This window comes from Ahaetulla prasina, chromosome 2 (assembly GCF_028640845.1).
Source record: "Ahaetulla prasina isolate Xishuangbanna chromosome 2, ASM2864084v1, whole genome shotgun sequence".
Taxonomy (NCBI): Eukaryota; Metazoa; Chordata; class Lepidosauria; order Squamata; family Colubridae; genus Ahaetulla; species Ahaetulla prasina.
This window is the reverse complement of record NC_080540.1, coordinates 262,522,703-262,538,550: the sequence shown is the minus strand read 5'-3', so window position 1 is coordinate 262,538,550 and position 15,848 is coordinate 262,522,703. Positions and strand designations below refer to the sequence as shown.

Genomic DNA, 15,848 nt, shown 5'->3' with positions numbered 1-15,848 from the left:
TGGTAATACCTAGATTTATGCTTTGCATTATATGTGACCCCAATCCTGAGGTTAACAAATCATAGTCATAGCATTTAAACCATTAAACTCATTATTCAATTGTACAACCCTGACATCCAAAGTACTTTTTAATGTTCATTTTGTAGACAGAATAGTAATTTGGACATTTGTTCATTATTTCTAATGTAAATTTACCTATGTGATATTTTAACATTAAAAATCAAACCTCATTTATATTAGATTTATAATAAGTTTTTCTTACCTGTCTTGGATGTTACCTGATGAAGATATCTGTATGCTTGTGTTTCAAAGCTGTTTTTAAAATAATAAGAAACCAAGGAACCTTTGGGAGTGTGAGTGTATCCTGGGCAACGGACTCAATTTCTACGAAAGATATTTTTCCAGATCGAGGAACAATTTTTTTTGGAAATGAAGAATTTTCAAAAGATATCACCATTTATTCAATTCCTGATGAGGTAGTCATTTTATAGTAATTGTTATTTGTGGAAGAGGGGCAAATAAATTTATAACACAGGAAGATGTTTATAATTCCAAGAGGAACAACAATAAACTACCAAGTATTCTCTAAACTTAAGTGTGAAAGATCAAAAAAGGTAAACCTTATTCTCGAATAAGGACTCGGTTATAACATTCCTTTTAGCTGATTGGCTGAAAAAATTGAAATGGAATTAAAAAAAAGTATGCTTTGGACCAGATTTAAATTATGTCTAATAGCTATATAAAATGTTTTATCAATCATAAGATTTAAATTTCATTACTATTACTATGCAAGTAGTCAATTAATGATTGACATCTTGGGGTTAATTTAATAATATTAATACATAAATTTTGTGTTTTTTCCCCCAAGATACCTGAAGAAATGGAAGTATTCATAATTAGTCTTTTCAATACTACTGGTGGTGCTAGCCTAGGAAATGTAACCACAGCAACATTGCAGATCACCAAAAATGATTGTCCAGTTTACTTTGCAGGTTAGTGCCATTCTACTAGCTTATGTTTAAATACAAGAATAGTAATGTTATAGGAAGCTCTGGAGCCAAGAGTGAATATTTAGAACTGTATGAGTTATGCTGAACATTGTTCCACTGACCTATGGTTAGGAACATTAATCATGGTTTATTCAACAAGTCCTTAGTAAAATAATTAAAGCCTGATTCGTCTCTTACTTTTCCCACCTCTTTTTTTACTTTAAAAATCTGTTTTTGCATTGATAGTAGGAGTGAATATCTGTGACATTTAGATATTATGATTTTACATTTTTTTCATGTATGTTCCCCTGAGTTTATTATTGATTCCTGATGACTGTCTGACTGAATCCCTGCAGTTTTTTAGATAAGATTTTTGGAACTGGCACCATTGTCTCCTTCCTAGGCTGAGAGAGTGAGACTGGCCCAAAGTCACTCAGCTGGCTTCATGTCAATTTCTCAGTGCTTTAACCATCATTCCATCAGACTGCCCGTCTTACAATTTTTACACACCTCAATTAACATGGACAATAATAAGAATGATTAGGAAGTATGGTTCTGCAACATTGTCAAACACAACAATCATCAACTTGGGGTTAGATTTTAGATGGGGTACAAAATCAAAGAAGAGCCAAGCTAGAAAATCACCAAAAGAAGATTTTTAACTATGATTGATATAATCTATGTTTTAATGTGATATCACAAGCTAGGCATTGAAATTCATATAACAGTTATTTAATATAAGTTTTTGAAAAGCAGTGTATGAATATTGATTTTTTTCATGTTTTTAAACTATATTTCAGATCCTGTTATTCTGAAGGTTCACGAAGGTGGCATTGCGGAATTTGTAGTTGTAAGAAATGACTCTGGTGCCGATATTGTTTCTGTTTTATATGCCACTATTGATGGAAATGCCAGTGCTGAAGAAGATTTCATGTCTTGTGAAAAAAATGGAGTGCTTTGGTTTGATATTGGAATAAAAGAACAGAATATAACTATGTTTATCCACGATGATGATATTCCTGAATCAGATGAGGATTTTTATATAATTCTCTTCAATTCTACAGGTTCAAATTATTATTCAATCTATATAAATTAATCAACTGTTGTTTCTTTAGATTGTTTTCTACCCCCTGATTGATATTATAGGCAGTTAAGGATGCTTAGGCAATACCTTTTGACATTCTTCCCACCAAAATGTAGTATTTTTAAAGCCTGTGTATACTATAGTCAGGTTATTTTCCAAAGCACCTGAAGGCAGGACAAGAAGCAATGGATGGAAACTAATCAAGATACTTAGTGGAAGCAACCTAGAACTAAGGAGAAATTTCCTGACAGAGCAATTACCTAATCAGTGGACAACTTGTCTCCAGAAGTTGTGAATGCTCCAACACTGGAAGATTTTAAGAAGAGATTGGACAACCATTTGTCTGAAATGGTATAGGGATTTCTGCCTGAGCAGGCAGTTGGACTAGAAGATCTCCAAGGTCCCTTCCAACTCTGTTATTTTGTTATATCTGAAGCATATGTTTAGGGTTATTTATAATATAACTTGTTCACCACTGTGACTAAAGTATAAAATAAATTGTATAGTATTGTCTTGTTTTCTATTTTTACGCCTTTTGCTTTTATAACTTATTTGGATAACATCTCTGAGTTTTGCAGGGAGAAGAAAGATTATACATATTATACAGTATTATAAAACATTTCTTTGCTATCTTTTGGATGCCCTAAAATGTGTCTGATGCTTACCTAAAATGCCTATGTACTTGAAGACTCAAAGATGAGGCAGATGTACCAAGCAAGCATTAGGGAATATTTGTGGAAATATGTTTTCTCCAGCTACAATTCTATCTGTTCATTTATCTATCAACAAAATCATTGTTTTTTAGGAGACACAGTTGTTTACAAACCTAGAATGGCAACAGTTATAATTGAAGCAAATGATGATCCAAATGGCATTTTTTTACTTGAGTCTACAGGCAAAGAAGTGGAAGAAGGCAAAACCAATGACTTTTTGTAAGTAACTTTCAAGTAAATATACTTTGCCAATTTCACTAAGTATCTTAAATCATACTTCGAAATATTTTTCAGTGTGACTTACTTTTTATGATAGCTTATACAGCATGCAGATAGTGTCATAAACAATTTCCATGTCCACAGTTAACTAAATGAAGAGTTTAAACATTCACAAGGCAAAATTAAAAATGCAACTGTAGCTGGAATCTTTGCAACCATTACCCATTTTTGGAAGTAGATACAGATATAACTTTTTGCCATTTTTCTTTGAATGACAAGATTGCACAGACTACAGCTTCTGGACCCCATAAAAAATTTGGTGAGGGTTCCAAATCTCCTCGAAATGTTGCACCCAAATTGTAATTTTTTTACAATAGTATAATGGGAAATTATTTATTTATTTTATTTATTTATTTATTTATTTAAATTTTTATACCGCCCTTCTCCCGAAGGACTCAGGGTGGTGTACAGCCAAGGTTAAAACAGTTAAATATACAAAATTAAAATATCAATTAAAATACATATTCAATAATGGCCAAATTAAAACCGTCAAATTGACCCAGCCTAAAATACTCCATATAAAATTACTAAAAATTAAAAGATTTGAAAAATTTAAAAATCAAGCCAGTCCCGCTTGGATAAATAAATAAGTTTTTAATTCACGGTGAAAGGTCCGAAGGTCAGATAGTTGGCGCAAACCAGGGGGAAGTTCGTTCCAGAGGGTAGGTGCTCCAACAGAGAAGGCCCTTCCCCTGGGGGCCGCCAGCCGACATTGCTTGGCAGACGGCACCCTGAGAAGACCCTCTCTGTGAGAGCGTACAGGTCGGTGAGAGGCATAAGGTAACAGCAGGCGGTCCCGTAAGTACCCGGGCCCTAAGCCATGGAGCGCTTTAAAGGTGGTAACCAAAACCTTGAAGCGCAGCCGAAAGACCACAGGTAGCCAGTGCAGACTGCGCAGGAGTGGTGTTACCCGGGAGCAACGTGAAGCTCCCTCAATCACCCGCGCAGCTGCATTCTGGACTAACTGGAGTCTCCGAGTGCACTTCAGGAATAGCCCCATGTAGAGAGCATTGCAATAATCCAGACGAGAAGTGACGAGAGCATGAGTGACCGTGCATAAGGCATCCCAGTCCAGAAAGGGGCGCAACTGCCGAACCAGACGAACCTGGTAAAAGGCTCTCCTGGAGACGGCCGCCAGGTGATCTTCAAATGACAGCTGTCCATCCAGGAGAACGCCCAAGTTGCGTACCCTCTCTGTAGGGGCCAGTGACTCGCCCCCAACAGACAGCCGCGGTTGCAGCTGACTGTACCGGGGTGCTGGCATCCACAGCCACCCCGTCTTGGATGGATTGAGTCTGAGTCTGTTTCTCCCCATCCAGACCCGTACGGCCTCCAGGCAACGGGACAACACTTCGACAGCTTCGTTGGGGTGGCCCGGGGTGGAAAAGTACAGCTAAGTGTCATCAGCGTACAGCTGATAACTCACCCCGAAGCCACTGATGACCTTGCACAACGGCTTCATATAGATGTTGAACAGGAGAGGCGAGAGAATCGACCCCTGAGGCACCCCACAAGTGAGGCGCCTCGCGGTCGATCTCTGCCCTCCTGTCAACACCGTCTGCGACCGGTCAGAGAGATAGGAGGAGAACCACTGATAAACGGTGCCTCCCACTCCCAAACTCCCCAACCGGCGCAGCAGGATACCATGGTTGATGGTATCAAAAGCCGATGAAAGATCTAACAGGACCAGGGCAGAGGAACAACCCCTATCCCTGGCCCTCCAGAGGTCATCCACCAACGCGACCAAAGCTGTCTCCGTGCTATACCCGGACCGGAAGCCGGACTGGAACGGGTCTAGATAGACAGCTTCATCCAGGTACTGGGGAAGCTGCCATGCCACCACACTCTCTACAACCTTCGCCACAAAGCGAAGGTTGGAGACTGGACGGTAATTACCCAAAATAGCTGGGTCCAGGGAAGGCTTCTTAAGGAGGGGTCTCACCACCGCCTCTTTCAAGGAAAGACCCCTTCCAACAAAGAAGCATTTATAATTCCCCGGAGCCAGCCTCGTGTCACCTCCTGAGTGGCCAGCACCAGCCAGGAGGGACACGGGTCCAGTAAACATGTAGTGGCATATAATCTCCCCAGCAACCTGTCCATGTCCTCGGGAGCCACAGAATCAAACTCATCCCAAACAACATCAACAAGACGTGTCTCAGTCATTTCATCCGGATCATCACAATCTTGGTCCAAACTATACCGAAGCTGAGTGATTTTATCGTATAGATAACCACTAAACTCCTCAGCACGTCCCTGCAAGGGGTCATCCCATCCCCCCTGGTGTAGGAGGGAGCGGGTCACCCGAAACAGGGCGGCCGGGCGGTTATCTGCCGACGCAATGAGGGTGGAAACGTAGGAACGTTTCGCCACCCTCAGTGCCACTAGGTAGGCTTTCGAAAAAGACCTAACTAGTGTCCGATCAGCCTCGGAACGGCTGGACCTCCAGGTACTCTCTAGGCATCTTCTCCGGCGTTTCATCTCTCTCAGCTCCTCAGAGAACCAAGGAGCCAATTGAGATCTAAGCCGGGTCAGAGGCCGCAAAGGCACGACACAGTCCAAAACCCCAGCCGCGGCCTGTTCCTCATATATATATATATATATATATATATATATATATATATATATATATATATATATATATATATATATATATATATATATATATATATATATATATATGAGGAATCAATTTCATTATCAAAATGATATTTAATTAATTTGCTGACAAAGGGAGATCACTTCATGTTTCACTAAAACATAGAAAAGAATAATAAATAATTAGGATGCAAGAAATAATGACACAAAATGTAATGAACAAAATGGACATGGGGATTGCGACACGTCATGTTGAATTATCATATGCTAAATGTACAAAAATATAGCAATTTATCAAGAGTTTTTTCCCCCTCTGACATCGGTTTCCCTGCTGTCTTAAGAATACGGTACTATTATTATATTAGATATTATTATTATGATAAGCACAAAAATGTGAAATCACAGCTGCCAGTTCCTTAACTGATATTGGCCATCATATGCACTGAGTTATTTCTAAGAACTTAGGATGTCATAATGTATCGGTATAGTATAATGCAGATCCAAGCAGAGTGCCTTTGGTAATTGACAGGTAGAAATTTTGTACATGCAGATTTTCAAAGTGCCGCCAGTGTGCTGATAGCATTCCTTCTTCAAGGGATTTGACTGGTTCAGAAATATAACATTTTTTTTTTATTTAATTTTGTCATAACAGTATGCATAAACATTGTCTTAAGTAAATCCAGATCCAGGAAACTACAGACCTATCAGCCTGACCTCAATACCGGGGAAGATTCTGGAAAAGATAATCAAGCAATGAATCATCCAACACCTAGAAACAAACAAAGTAATAACCAAAAGCCAACATGGGTTTGTCAAAAACAGATCATGCCAGACTAATATCGCATTCTTTGACAAAATGACAAAATTAGTAGACCAGAGGAATGCTGTCGATATAAATTACTTGGACTTCAGTAAAGCATTTGATAAAGTAGACCATAACCTACTACTAGATAAAGTAGAAAAATGTGGGTTAGACAGCACCACCACCAGATGGATTCGTAACTGGCTGACCAACCGCACTCAACGTGTAGTCCTCAACGGAACTACATCCACATGGAGGGAAGTATGCAGTGGAGTACCCCAAGGCTCTGTTTTAGGCCCAGTACTCTTCAACATCTTCATCAATGACTTGGACGAGGGGATAGATGGGGAACTCATCAAATTTACAGATGACACCAAGCTGGCAGGAATAGCCAACACTCCAGAAGATAGGCTCAAGTTACAGAAAGATCTTGACAGACTTGAACATTGGGCGCTATCTAACAAAATGAAATTCAACAGTGAAAAAAGTAAGGTTCTACATTTAGGCCAAAAAAACAAAATGCACCGGTACCGTATATGTGGTACCTTGCTCAATAGTAGTACCTGTTAGAGGGATCTTGGATAACCATTTAGATATGAGCCAGCAGTGTGCAGCAGCTGCAAAAAAAGCCAACACAGTTCTGGGCTGCATAAACAGAGGGATAGAATTAAGATCACGTGAAGTGTTAGTACCACTTTATAATGCCTTGGTAAGGCCACACTTGGAATATTGCATCCAGTTTTGGTCGCCACGATGTAAAAAAGATGTTGAGACTCTAGAAAGAGTGCAGAGAAGAGCAACAAAGATGATTAGGGGACTGGAGGCTAAAACATATGAAGAACGGTTGCAGGAACTGGGTATGTCTAGTTTAATAAAAAGAAGGACTAGGGGAGACATGATAGCTGTGTTCCAATATCTCAGGGGTTGCCACAAAGAAGAGGGAGTCGGGCTGTTCTCCAAAGCACCTGAGGGTAGAACAAGAAGCAATGGGTGGAAACTGATCAAAGAAAGAAGCAACTTAGAACTAAGGAGAAATTTCCTGACAGAACAATTAATAAGTGGAACGACTTGCCTCCAATACTGGAAATTTTTAAGAAAATGTTGGATAACCATCTGACTGAGATGGTGTAGGGTTTCCTGCCTGGGCAGGGGGTTGGACTAGAAGGCTTCCAAGGTCCCTTCCAACTCTTTTGTTGTTATGTTAAATATAAGCAAACAAATAAGAAAATACATTTTCAGGTTTCAGATCTTTGTACTATGTGATTTGTTCAAGTTTTTGTCTTCTACTGTATTATCTCCTGTATTGTCATATCAATTATCCAAACTTTTTCAACCATTGTTAAATCTGATCTGTTACAAGCCAAAAGTCTATCAGTTTGTATTTGGAATTTCCACAATATTTTAACCTGCTCATTTTCAATGACTTTTTCAACTCTGCGTCCCCACCAATTCTTCATTACTGGCTCATGAAAATTTTTATAGATGAATATTGTGGTAAATAATGTTGCTGACAGTGTCATTGATTATAATTAGTTTGTGCAATCTTCTTGCATGAGTTGAGTATACTGAGTATCTAATGTTTCTTCTGCTTCTTTGAACAATCTGCATTTTTCTTTATTTGATGATTTTTCAACTGTGGACTTGATTGTATTAGTAATTACTATTGTTGGGTTGGGATTCCTTTATTCTGAAACTTCTTTGAGAGTTTACACTCTTAAATCTGAAAAGTCCTACTGGAAGATTTTTCATGTCATCCTTTAGATTTGAATAAAATCCAAAAAGCAATGATTGTTCAGTGAAAGATAAGCATAGTGAGAAATATTGTTAAAAACATAAAACTTTATTTATTTATTATACTTATTTTATAAAAATAAGAAATTCTTATTATAAAAAAAATTGAAGAGAAATATTATCTAGATTATCTATTTTTACATACTGAATGGAAACACTGACCAACATACATATTGCTTTGTAAGCTTGCTTTAAAAAGTTTTTTATGTTAAGAAATATTTTACCTTTATTTTCATTTATGAATATTTACGTCAATATGAATATGAAATCAATCTGGCATGTAAAAAAGTTTCTACAGTTTCAGATGTTAAATATATTATTAGTGCTTATTCATGGGTACACCCTGCACCAGCAGTTTTAAAAATTTATTCTGGCTTAGATGATCACTTTTGTTTTAGTCCAGTTAACTCAGCAGGAGGTATATACTTTTTAAGAAGGGATTCATAGATGAAACAAATAAGTTAATGACACTCACTGAAAGAGAGTCTTCCTTGTGTTTTCTAAAAGTGGGGTTGCCGTTATTGCTTTCTCCCATTTCTTCTAATATGATTAGTAAACGAAATAATAATGCTGATGGTAGGAAAATATCTAAAATATATTTTAGGGCAATGTCTTATGGAATGGAATAATGCTGCTTTTATTCACAATCAGAGTTTAGATGAAACAGGAAAAGTTGAATATTTAAAATGAATTCCACTCAATGTTTTTATTGTTAAATCAGTTTTGAATCACATTAAATGAATGCTAACTCAATATTGTTAAATATTGTTAAATCACTTGACAACTTTAAGATGTGTGGACTTCAATTCCTGAAATTGCCCAGCTAACTTTAGTTGAAGTCCAGACTGGGCAGGGGGTTGGACTAGAAGACCTCCAAGGTCCCTTCCAACTCTGATATATTATTATTATTATTATTATTATTATTATTATTATTATTATTATTATTATTATTATTATTATTATTATTATTATTATTATTATTATTACATCTTAAAATTGCCAAATTGGAGAAACACTGAATTAGATTATGTCTAAGAGTATCTGTAGGGTTGGTGGAACAAAGAAGCAACCAATAAAAGTTCTTCAAACTGAAACATCTTGTTTGATTTTGTGTGTATTCTATTATTTTTGATTAATAACATACTACTTTACCAGGTGACTTTAAAAAAACAAACCTCTTTATAATTAGAAGATTCCATTAGATGATGTTGTACAAAATTCCTGTTGTAAAACATAATCCTTTACAATCCACTTAAATATTCCAAGTCCTGTTTAAGATTAAGCTGTTTAAGATTATGCAAACAACCAGATGCTAATGTAAAAATTTTAAAGATTTCAGTACATCCCCAAAATATTTCAAAATAATTATTCAAAATAGTCTATATATTGCTCAAATGCTATATCATAACCTTGTGTAGCATTACCTGGGGAGGGATACCAGAACCAATCCAGCTGTTTTCATCTCCAAGTACTGTGTGTTTAAGACAACAATGATACTATGGCTTGTTTGTAATGGTAAGGAGTCTTTTGCTTGAGGAAACAAAAAAGAAAATTCTTCGAGGTCATAATTGCCTTTTGGGTACACCTAAAGTAGCTCTTTGGATCACAGCCAGGGTTTTTAATGACAATTTTTTGTTTCATTAAATCTTCACACTGAGCTCCTATCTACGTGAAAACTCAAAGGAGATAAATGTATATTCCCAATTTGGATTCCATTAAAGAGGTCCTTTAACACTGGGAATATCACATAAATTCATAGTATTCTTTATTGCCCTCTAAAAATATATTTTAGATGGATCATGTAGAGAATTGAAAATGTAAGTCTGAAAATAGTTTTCTTTGTTCTACCATACAGGATCCTGAGGCACAGAGGCTACTTTGGCAATGTTTCTTTGGCCTGGCAGCTATTTGGCAATAATTCTGCTTTAGATCCAGGACAAGAATTCTATGAAGTTTCTGGAACTGTATGGTTCATAGAGGGTGAACCGTCACAGCCTATAACTCTTCATGCTATTCCTGATAAAATTCCAGAATTCAATAAATTTTATACCTTAAAACTTGTGAATGCTTCAGGTACATTTACATATTTGGTGATCTATTTAATGTGCCACTTCCTGCTATGATTGTATGTGGTTTAAAAACATGCATGTGGTAAAAATACATTAAACATATTACATAATAAAAAATACATCATGAACCCCAGAACATAGTTTCTGGTGTGGTTGCTTCAGTTTTATTTGCAACCTTCATCTTGAAGATCCATTTGGAATGGCTTTTTGATATGTTGCAGAAAAAGAGCCTCAGGGGACATGGTTTTGTAAGTGGAAGCTCAAACTGAGGAAACCTTTTTCTGGATTCCTTCTTGGCTAGCATTGAGTGCGTGGGGATAATGTATCGGGGTCATACAGTCCCAATGCTAACAAGGACTGGGGCCACAAAAAGTTTCATATGTAATAACTTCCGATTTAATCATATTGTTCACTGGGTGGTCTTCGACCAGCTCTTTAGACTTGCTTACCTCTAAAGATATTGTAAAGATAACAATGGGAAAAAGAAGGAACATACATCAGTAGCACTGATTAAATAAGTAGATAAGTAAATAAGCTGATAATTGTGTGTATGAGTTATAAAAATAATTTCTTGGGTTTCTTTTAGGTGGCCAGTTATCAGAAACCAACCTTTCTGTGACTGTGATGATCCCAATTAATGATGATCCCTATGGCGTGTTCATCTTAGATCCTCAGAGCCAAGACAGAGAGGTAGCAGAAGATATCCAGTCTGAGGATGACATTTCCTGCATTACCAGTTTTACAGTATGGAGGCAACAGGGAACTTTTGGAACTATCAGGATTGGTTGGGAAATATTATCTAGCACCTTCAGAGAAGGATTACCTCTAATGATTGACTTCTTACTGCTTGGAAAATTTACAGATTCAGTTAAGTCAAAGCCTCACATGCGACGGCATCACACTGGAACAGATGCTTTATATTTTAGTGGTGAAGAAGATGCGTATGGGATAATTGAGCCAGAGGTCCATGTTAGTAAAAACAGCATACTTAGTGTTTTCACATTTTCAGCATGGGTACTTCCTAGTGCCAACAACGATGGATTTATAATAGCAAAGGACAATAGTAATGGATTAATATATTACGGAGTAAAAATAGGCACAAATGAATCCCATCTTTCTATAGGGTTCTATTATATGCCATTGCAGTCTAATAAGACATATATAGCTAAGATCACAATTATGAAATACTTGGAGGAAAATATTTGGATTCACCTTCTGATTATGCTCAATAATGGCACTCTTGAGTTTTTCATTGATGGCAAACCTGTTCCTGGGGGCATTAAGAGTCTCAAAGGAAAAGCAATTGCTGATGGTAAGCAATATGTTAATTATTATTATTGTTGCACAGTCATTTTTGTCCACCTGTTGAGTCCTTCCTAAGGACTTACCAGATGTTGTTATTAAATACTAATTAAATATTAAATAATATTAAGGGTATTGTTGCATGATATAAACTGTTTTAATGTAAGTGAAGCTGCCTTTTGCATTCGATCATCAATGCCAATGGTTTTGAAATAATGCTCCAGATATTTTGTATTTTTCCCTAAGGCATTAATTACTATTGGAGCTGTATCTGTTTTATTTTGTCACAGTGGTTCTACTTCTGTTATTCTCTGTACACAACAATATGGATTGATATGTGCTAATTCTTCAGTTGTGTTTGGCCTTCATACTCATCAAGTTCTTCCCCAAAACCTAAGATATTGTAATTTATCAGCATAGTGTAAGTGTGGATCCAAGCAGTGTGGCCTTTTGGACATTTTAATGAGCAGATTTTCAAAGTGCCATCCAAGGTTTTTTAGTATGGCACTTCATGTGCCAATAACCGTGTGACCACCATGAACAGCTTATGCCATTTTAATTTTGGTTTTTAGTTCTTTTGTGAACATCATTTTTGTCTCCTATTCTACTATCTCCTTGTCTTCAATTAATAATTAATAATTAATTCATTATTTAATTAATTCAGTTATCATTATCATTATTACTCGTTGGTTGCACTGTCAGCCAGATATTTAGACTGGAATTGGCATTTGTGCTTTCCAAGAGAGAGGTAGGTTTTTTTTTAATGGTGTTAAGGGTGTCATCACAAGATATAAGCTGTCCCTGTGAGGTGTTTTGAGTTCTTTAACTGAAATTTGGGATGATCAAACTCCATTGAGAAGTGAAATTGCTGAATGAATTACATATTTTTCTTCCATTAGATAAAAATTCATCCCCATTCATTTAAAATTGCATACATATATGGTTTTTATTATACTGGTCTGAAACAGATACTTTCTGTGTGATAAGTATTTGCTTTTTTAAAAAATGGATTGCAAAGTTATATTTGACTAATGCTGGGATAATTCATTCCAAACTTCCAGTTTCAAATAGCTAACTTTGCATTCTGGTCTGTCTGTCTGTCTGTCTGTCTGTCTATCTATCTATCTATCTATCTATCTATCTATCTATCTTACAATTAACGTGTGTATGTATGTGTATATGTGTGTGTGTGTGTGTGTGTGTGTGTATAACAATTAAGATATGTTAATATTGATCTTTTATTTATAAGCCACTGTGCTTCTACAGCATTGTGCAGTAGGATGGGAAAAGATTTTACAGCTTTTTATTATGACTGGAAGTGTGGTATGTATACCTTACAAGCTGTGTCAAAATGTCTCAGTATAGATGGAATTTAAATCAGTTTGGAGTCAAAAGGCATGAGGCACAAGTAGCTTAAATAGTAAGCATGGATATGTCCTAAGTAGTAGCAGGTCCTGTATTTAACAGCACCTGTCATGAAATACCTCTATATGTGATCTGTCTGATAAATAGGGATGCTGCCTATACCTAAATCTTTTAGCAATCCAGAAGGATACCATGGCAAATAGGTACCATCACACCCAGACACCATCACAACCCAGACACAAATATTCTATCCACAAAGAACTCTTAAAAAGTGGTTCTCAACCTTTATAGTGCTACGACCCCTTTAATACAATTCCCCACGATGTGGCGACCCCAACCATAAAATTATTTTCGTTTTGAATTTATCGTGCCTGAAGCCATATTGGCTAGCGATCTGAACTGCTTGTGATTGCCTTGAGGACGGAGGCATTAAAACGGAGACTCCTCCCCTATTAAGTTTATCGCACCTGAAGCCAGATTAGGCTAGCGATTGGGAGTGATTGCAGCTGGCTTGAGAGGGAGACATCAGAGCAAAGATGTCTCTTTTTTAATTCATCGCGCCTGAAGCCGAATTTGGCTAGCGATTTGAAGAGCCTGCAGCTGGCTTGTGGAGTCAACCACTGGAGTGCAATTCTTCGACTCGCAAGTATACTTCCCATATTTCCGATGGTCTTAGGCAACCCCTGGCAAATCATCATTCGACCCCCAACGGGGTCCCGACCCACAGGTTGAGAACCCCTGCTTTAAAAGAACTCTTTTCTTAGAGCAGATTTTCATATTTCCCATTTTCTGGTGAAATATGAATGTGCAGATACAATATATGGAGAATTAAATTGCACCTACTAAGTGCATCTCATGATACACCTCTTTCATTAGGAAAGTGTACATCCAGATTGTCTCAATCCACTAAAACTGGATTATAAACTTCTCAGATTTTCATTCTATATCAGAAGCTCAGCATCAAAAGACTGATCTCTCCTGAGGCAGATCATCAGCCACTGGTCATACTGGTTGCTGCACCACTAATTTATCTTCAGCCTTCTATGCCCAACACTCCAACACACCACCTTTCGGGTAGGTGGGGAAACGTGGCTAGTGAAGCAGAACTTCGTAGCTATAATTTAGCAGGATAGTAATAAAAGCTACAGAAAAGTTTCAGTAGGTCCTCTTTACTTTTTTAAGCTGGAGGAGAACAGCCTTTATAAATTAATTCTTGAATCCTGTTTATTGCTTCCTTGAAATCTTTTAAGATTTAACAGAAACCAGACTTTTATAGTATAGTCAATTTTACAAATCACAAACTTTACAAATCACAAACATGTAAGTTCATTCAACTTACAGATTTTCATTTTTGCTTTTTAATAAATCAAATTTGTTATGCCTAGTTCTATTGGGTTCAAATAATGGCCAGATAAAACAAATGAAAGCAAAGCATTATTCCATGAAGTTTGAGCCAGAAAAATCTGTTTTAACTACACTAGATTGGTTATTACATAAATACTAATACATGCATTTAATTTTAATTACATTGAAGTCAGCTTTCCTGTTTTAGGTAATGAAATTCAAAATGAGTGATTATGTATAGTACTAACCAATTTAATTTTATAAAACTTAAAGTTGGAGCATTAAAAAACAATATTTATTTGTGGGTCTGTCTTCCCTAGGACCAGGATTAATGAAAGTTGGTGCTGGAATAAATGGTGGCAGCAGGTATAAAGGATTGATGCAAGATGTGAGATTTTATGAATGTAAATTAACAAAGGAAGAGATCAGTGAACTTCACACTATGCCGGCAAGGTCTGATTTGTATCCCATCTCTGGATACTTAGAATATCGGCAAGGAGAAAGGAATAAATCATTCATTGTTTCTGCCAAAGATGACAAAGAAGAGGAAGGAGAAGAGCTGTTCATTCTAAAGCTTATTTCAGTTTATGGAGGAGCACGAATTTCACAAGAAAACACAACTGCAACATTAAGAATCCAGAAAAGTGATAATGCCAATGGATTATTTGGTTTCACAGGAGCATGTATTCCAGAGGTAGAAAAATCTTATTAACGTGATCCATGAAAATCCTTAATTCAAGCCTAACCAGTATACATACTAGATGCAGGTAGTTTTCATTTAGCAATTGCCTCTTTTAGGGCTGTTTCATCATAATAGTGATGAAAAAGTAACTTTACAATAAATCTGTGCGTTTATGACCTTCACATATCAATAAAGGAAAGCTGAAGTAAGGTCATAAACATAGCTGTGGCTTCATTTATTGATGCTTTGCTTAATAACTGAGTTGCCTGTCTCAGTTGGGTTGCCAACTACTCATTTTCTTTTTGACCTCGTCCTACTGAAAGCAATATGGAGATAATGATACTGACCTTGCAATCTTGAAAGCACATTGCTATCAAAATGCAGTCCTCATGTTGCTTAATCTTGTTAGCTGAAAAGTCTTCACACTAGCAACACCTAATCCTGGGGAATTATTAGAATTGGTTTAGCAGTAATCTGGGGAACTGTTAACTGGAAGTTGGCTTATAAGCAGGTAGTTATAAAGCAAATAACACCATGGGAAGTGGAAAAGAAATGAAATTAAGATAGAGGATTTAACATGGGCAAACAATGGATATAAGGCTTTTTTCTACTGAGGAAAGTAGTATTTTTGTTTCTTACAGAAGTTCACAGCTAATTATTATACAAACTCTTGACTTTAAAAACAGGTGCCTCCTTTTCTTATTTTCCTTCCATTTTTTCCTTTTATTTCATATATTTTATATGGTATTCTTGTTCATGAGAAATGTCTCCCCGTTAATCATTGCTAAAGACCTTAGGGAGCTTTTAGAGTTGATTTTAGATTTTAGAGTTTA

General features: G+C 36.6%; 1 protein-coding gene across 1 annotated transcript in view; it reads left to right on the top strand.

Moving 5' to 3' along the window:
* Nucleotides 1-15,848, top strand: part of ADGRV1 (adhesion G protein-coupled receptor V1) — a 307,496-nt gene that overhangs the window by 45,042 nt on the left and 246,606 nt on the right. The window contains exons 15-21 of the mRNA XM_058172618.1: nt 313-476; nt 869-992; nt 1,790-2,053; nt 2,879-3,005; nt 10,109-10,326; nt 10,909-11,634; nt 14,654-15,027. Coding sequence (XP_058028601.1) covers nt 313-476; nt 869-992; nt 1,790-2,053; nt 2,879-3,005; nt 10,109-10,326; nt 10,909-11,634; nt 14,654-15,027 — 1,997 coding nt within the window. The remainder of the gene's footprint in view (nt 1-312; nt 477-868; nt 993-1,789; nt 2,054-2,878; nt 3,006-10,108; nt 10,327-10,908; nt 11,635-14,653; nt 15,028-15,848) is intronic.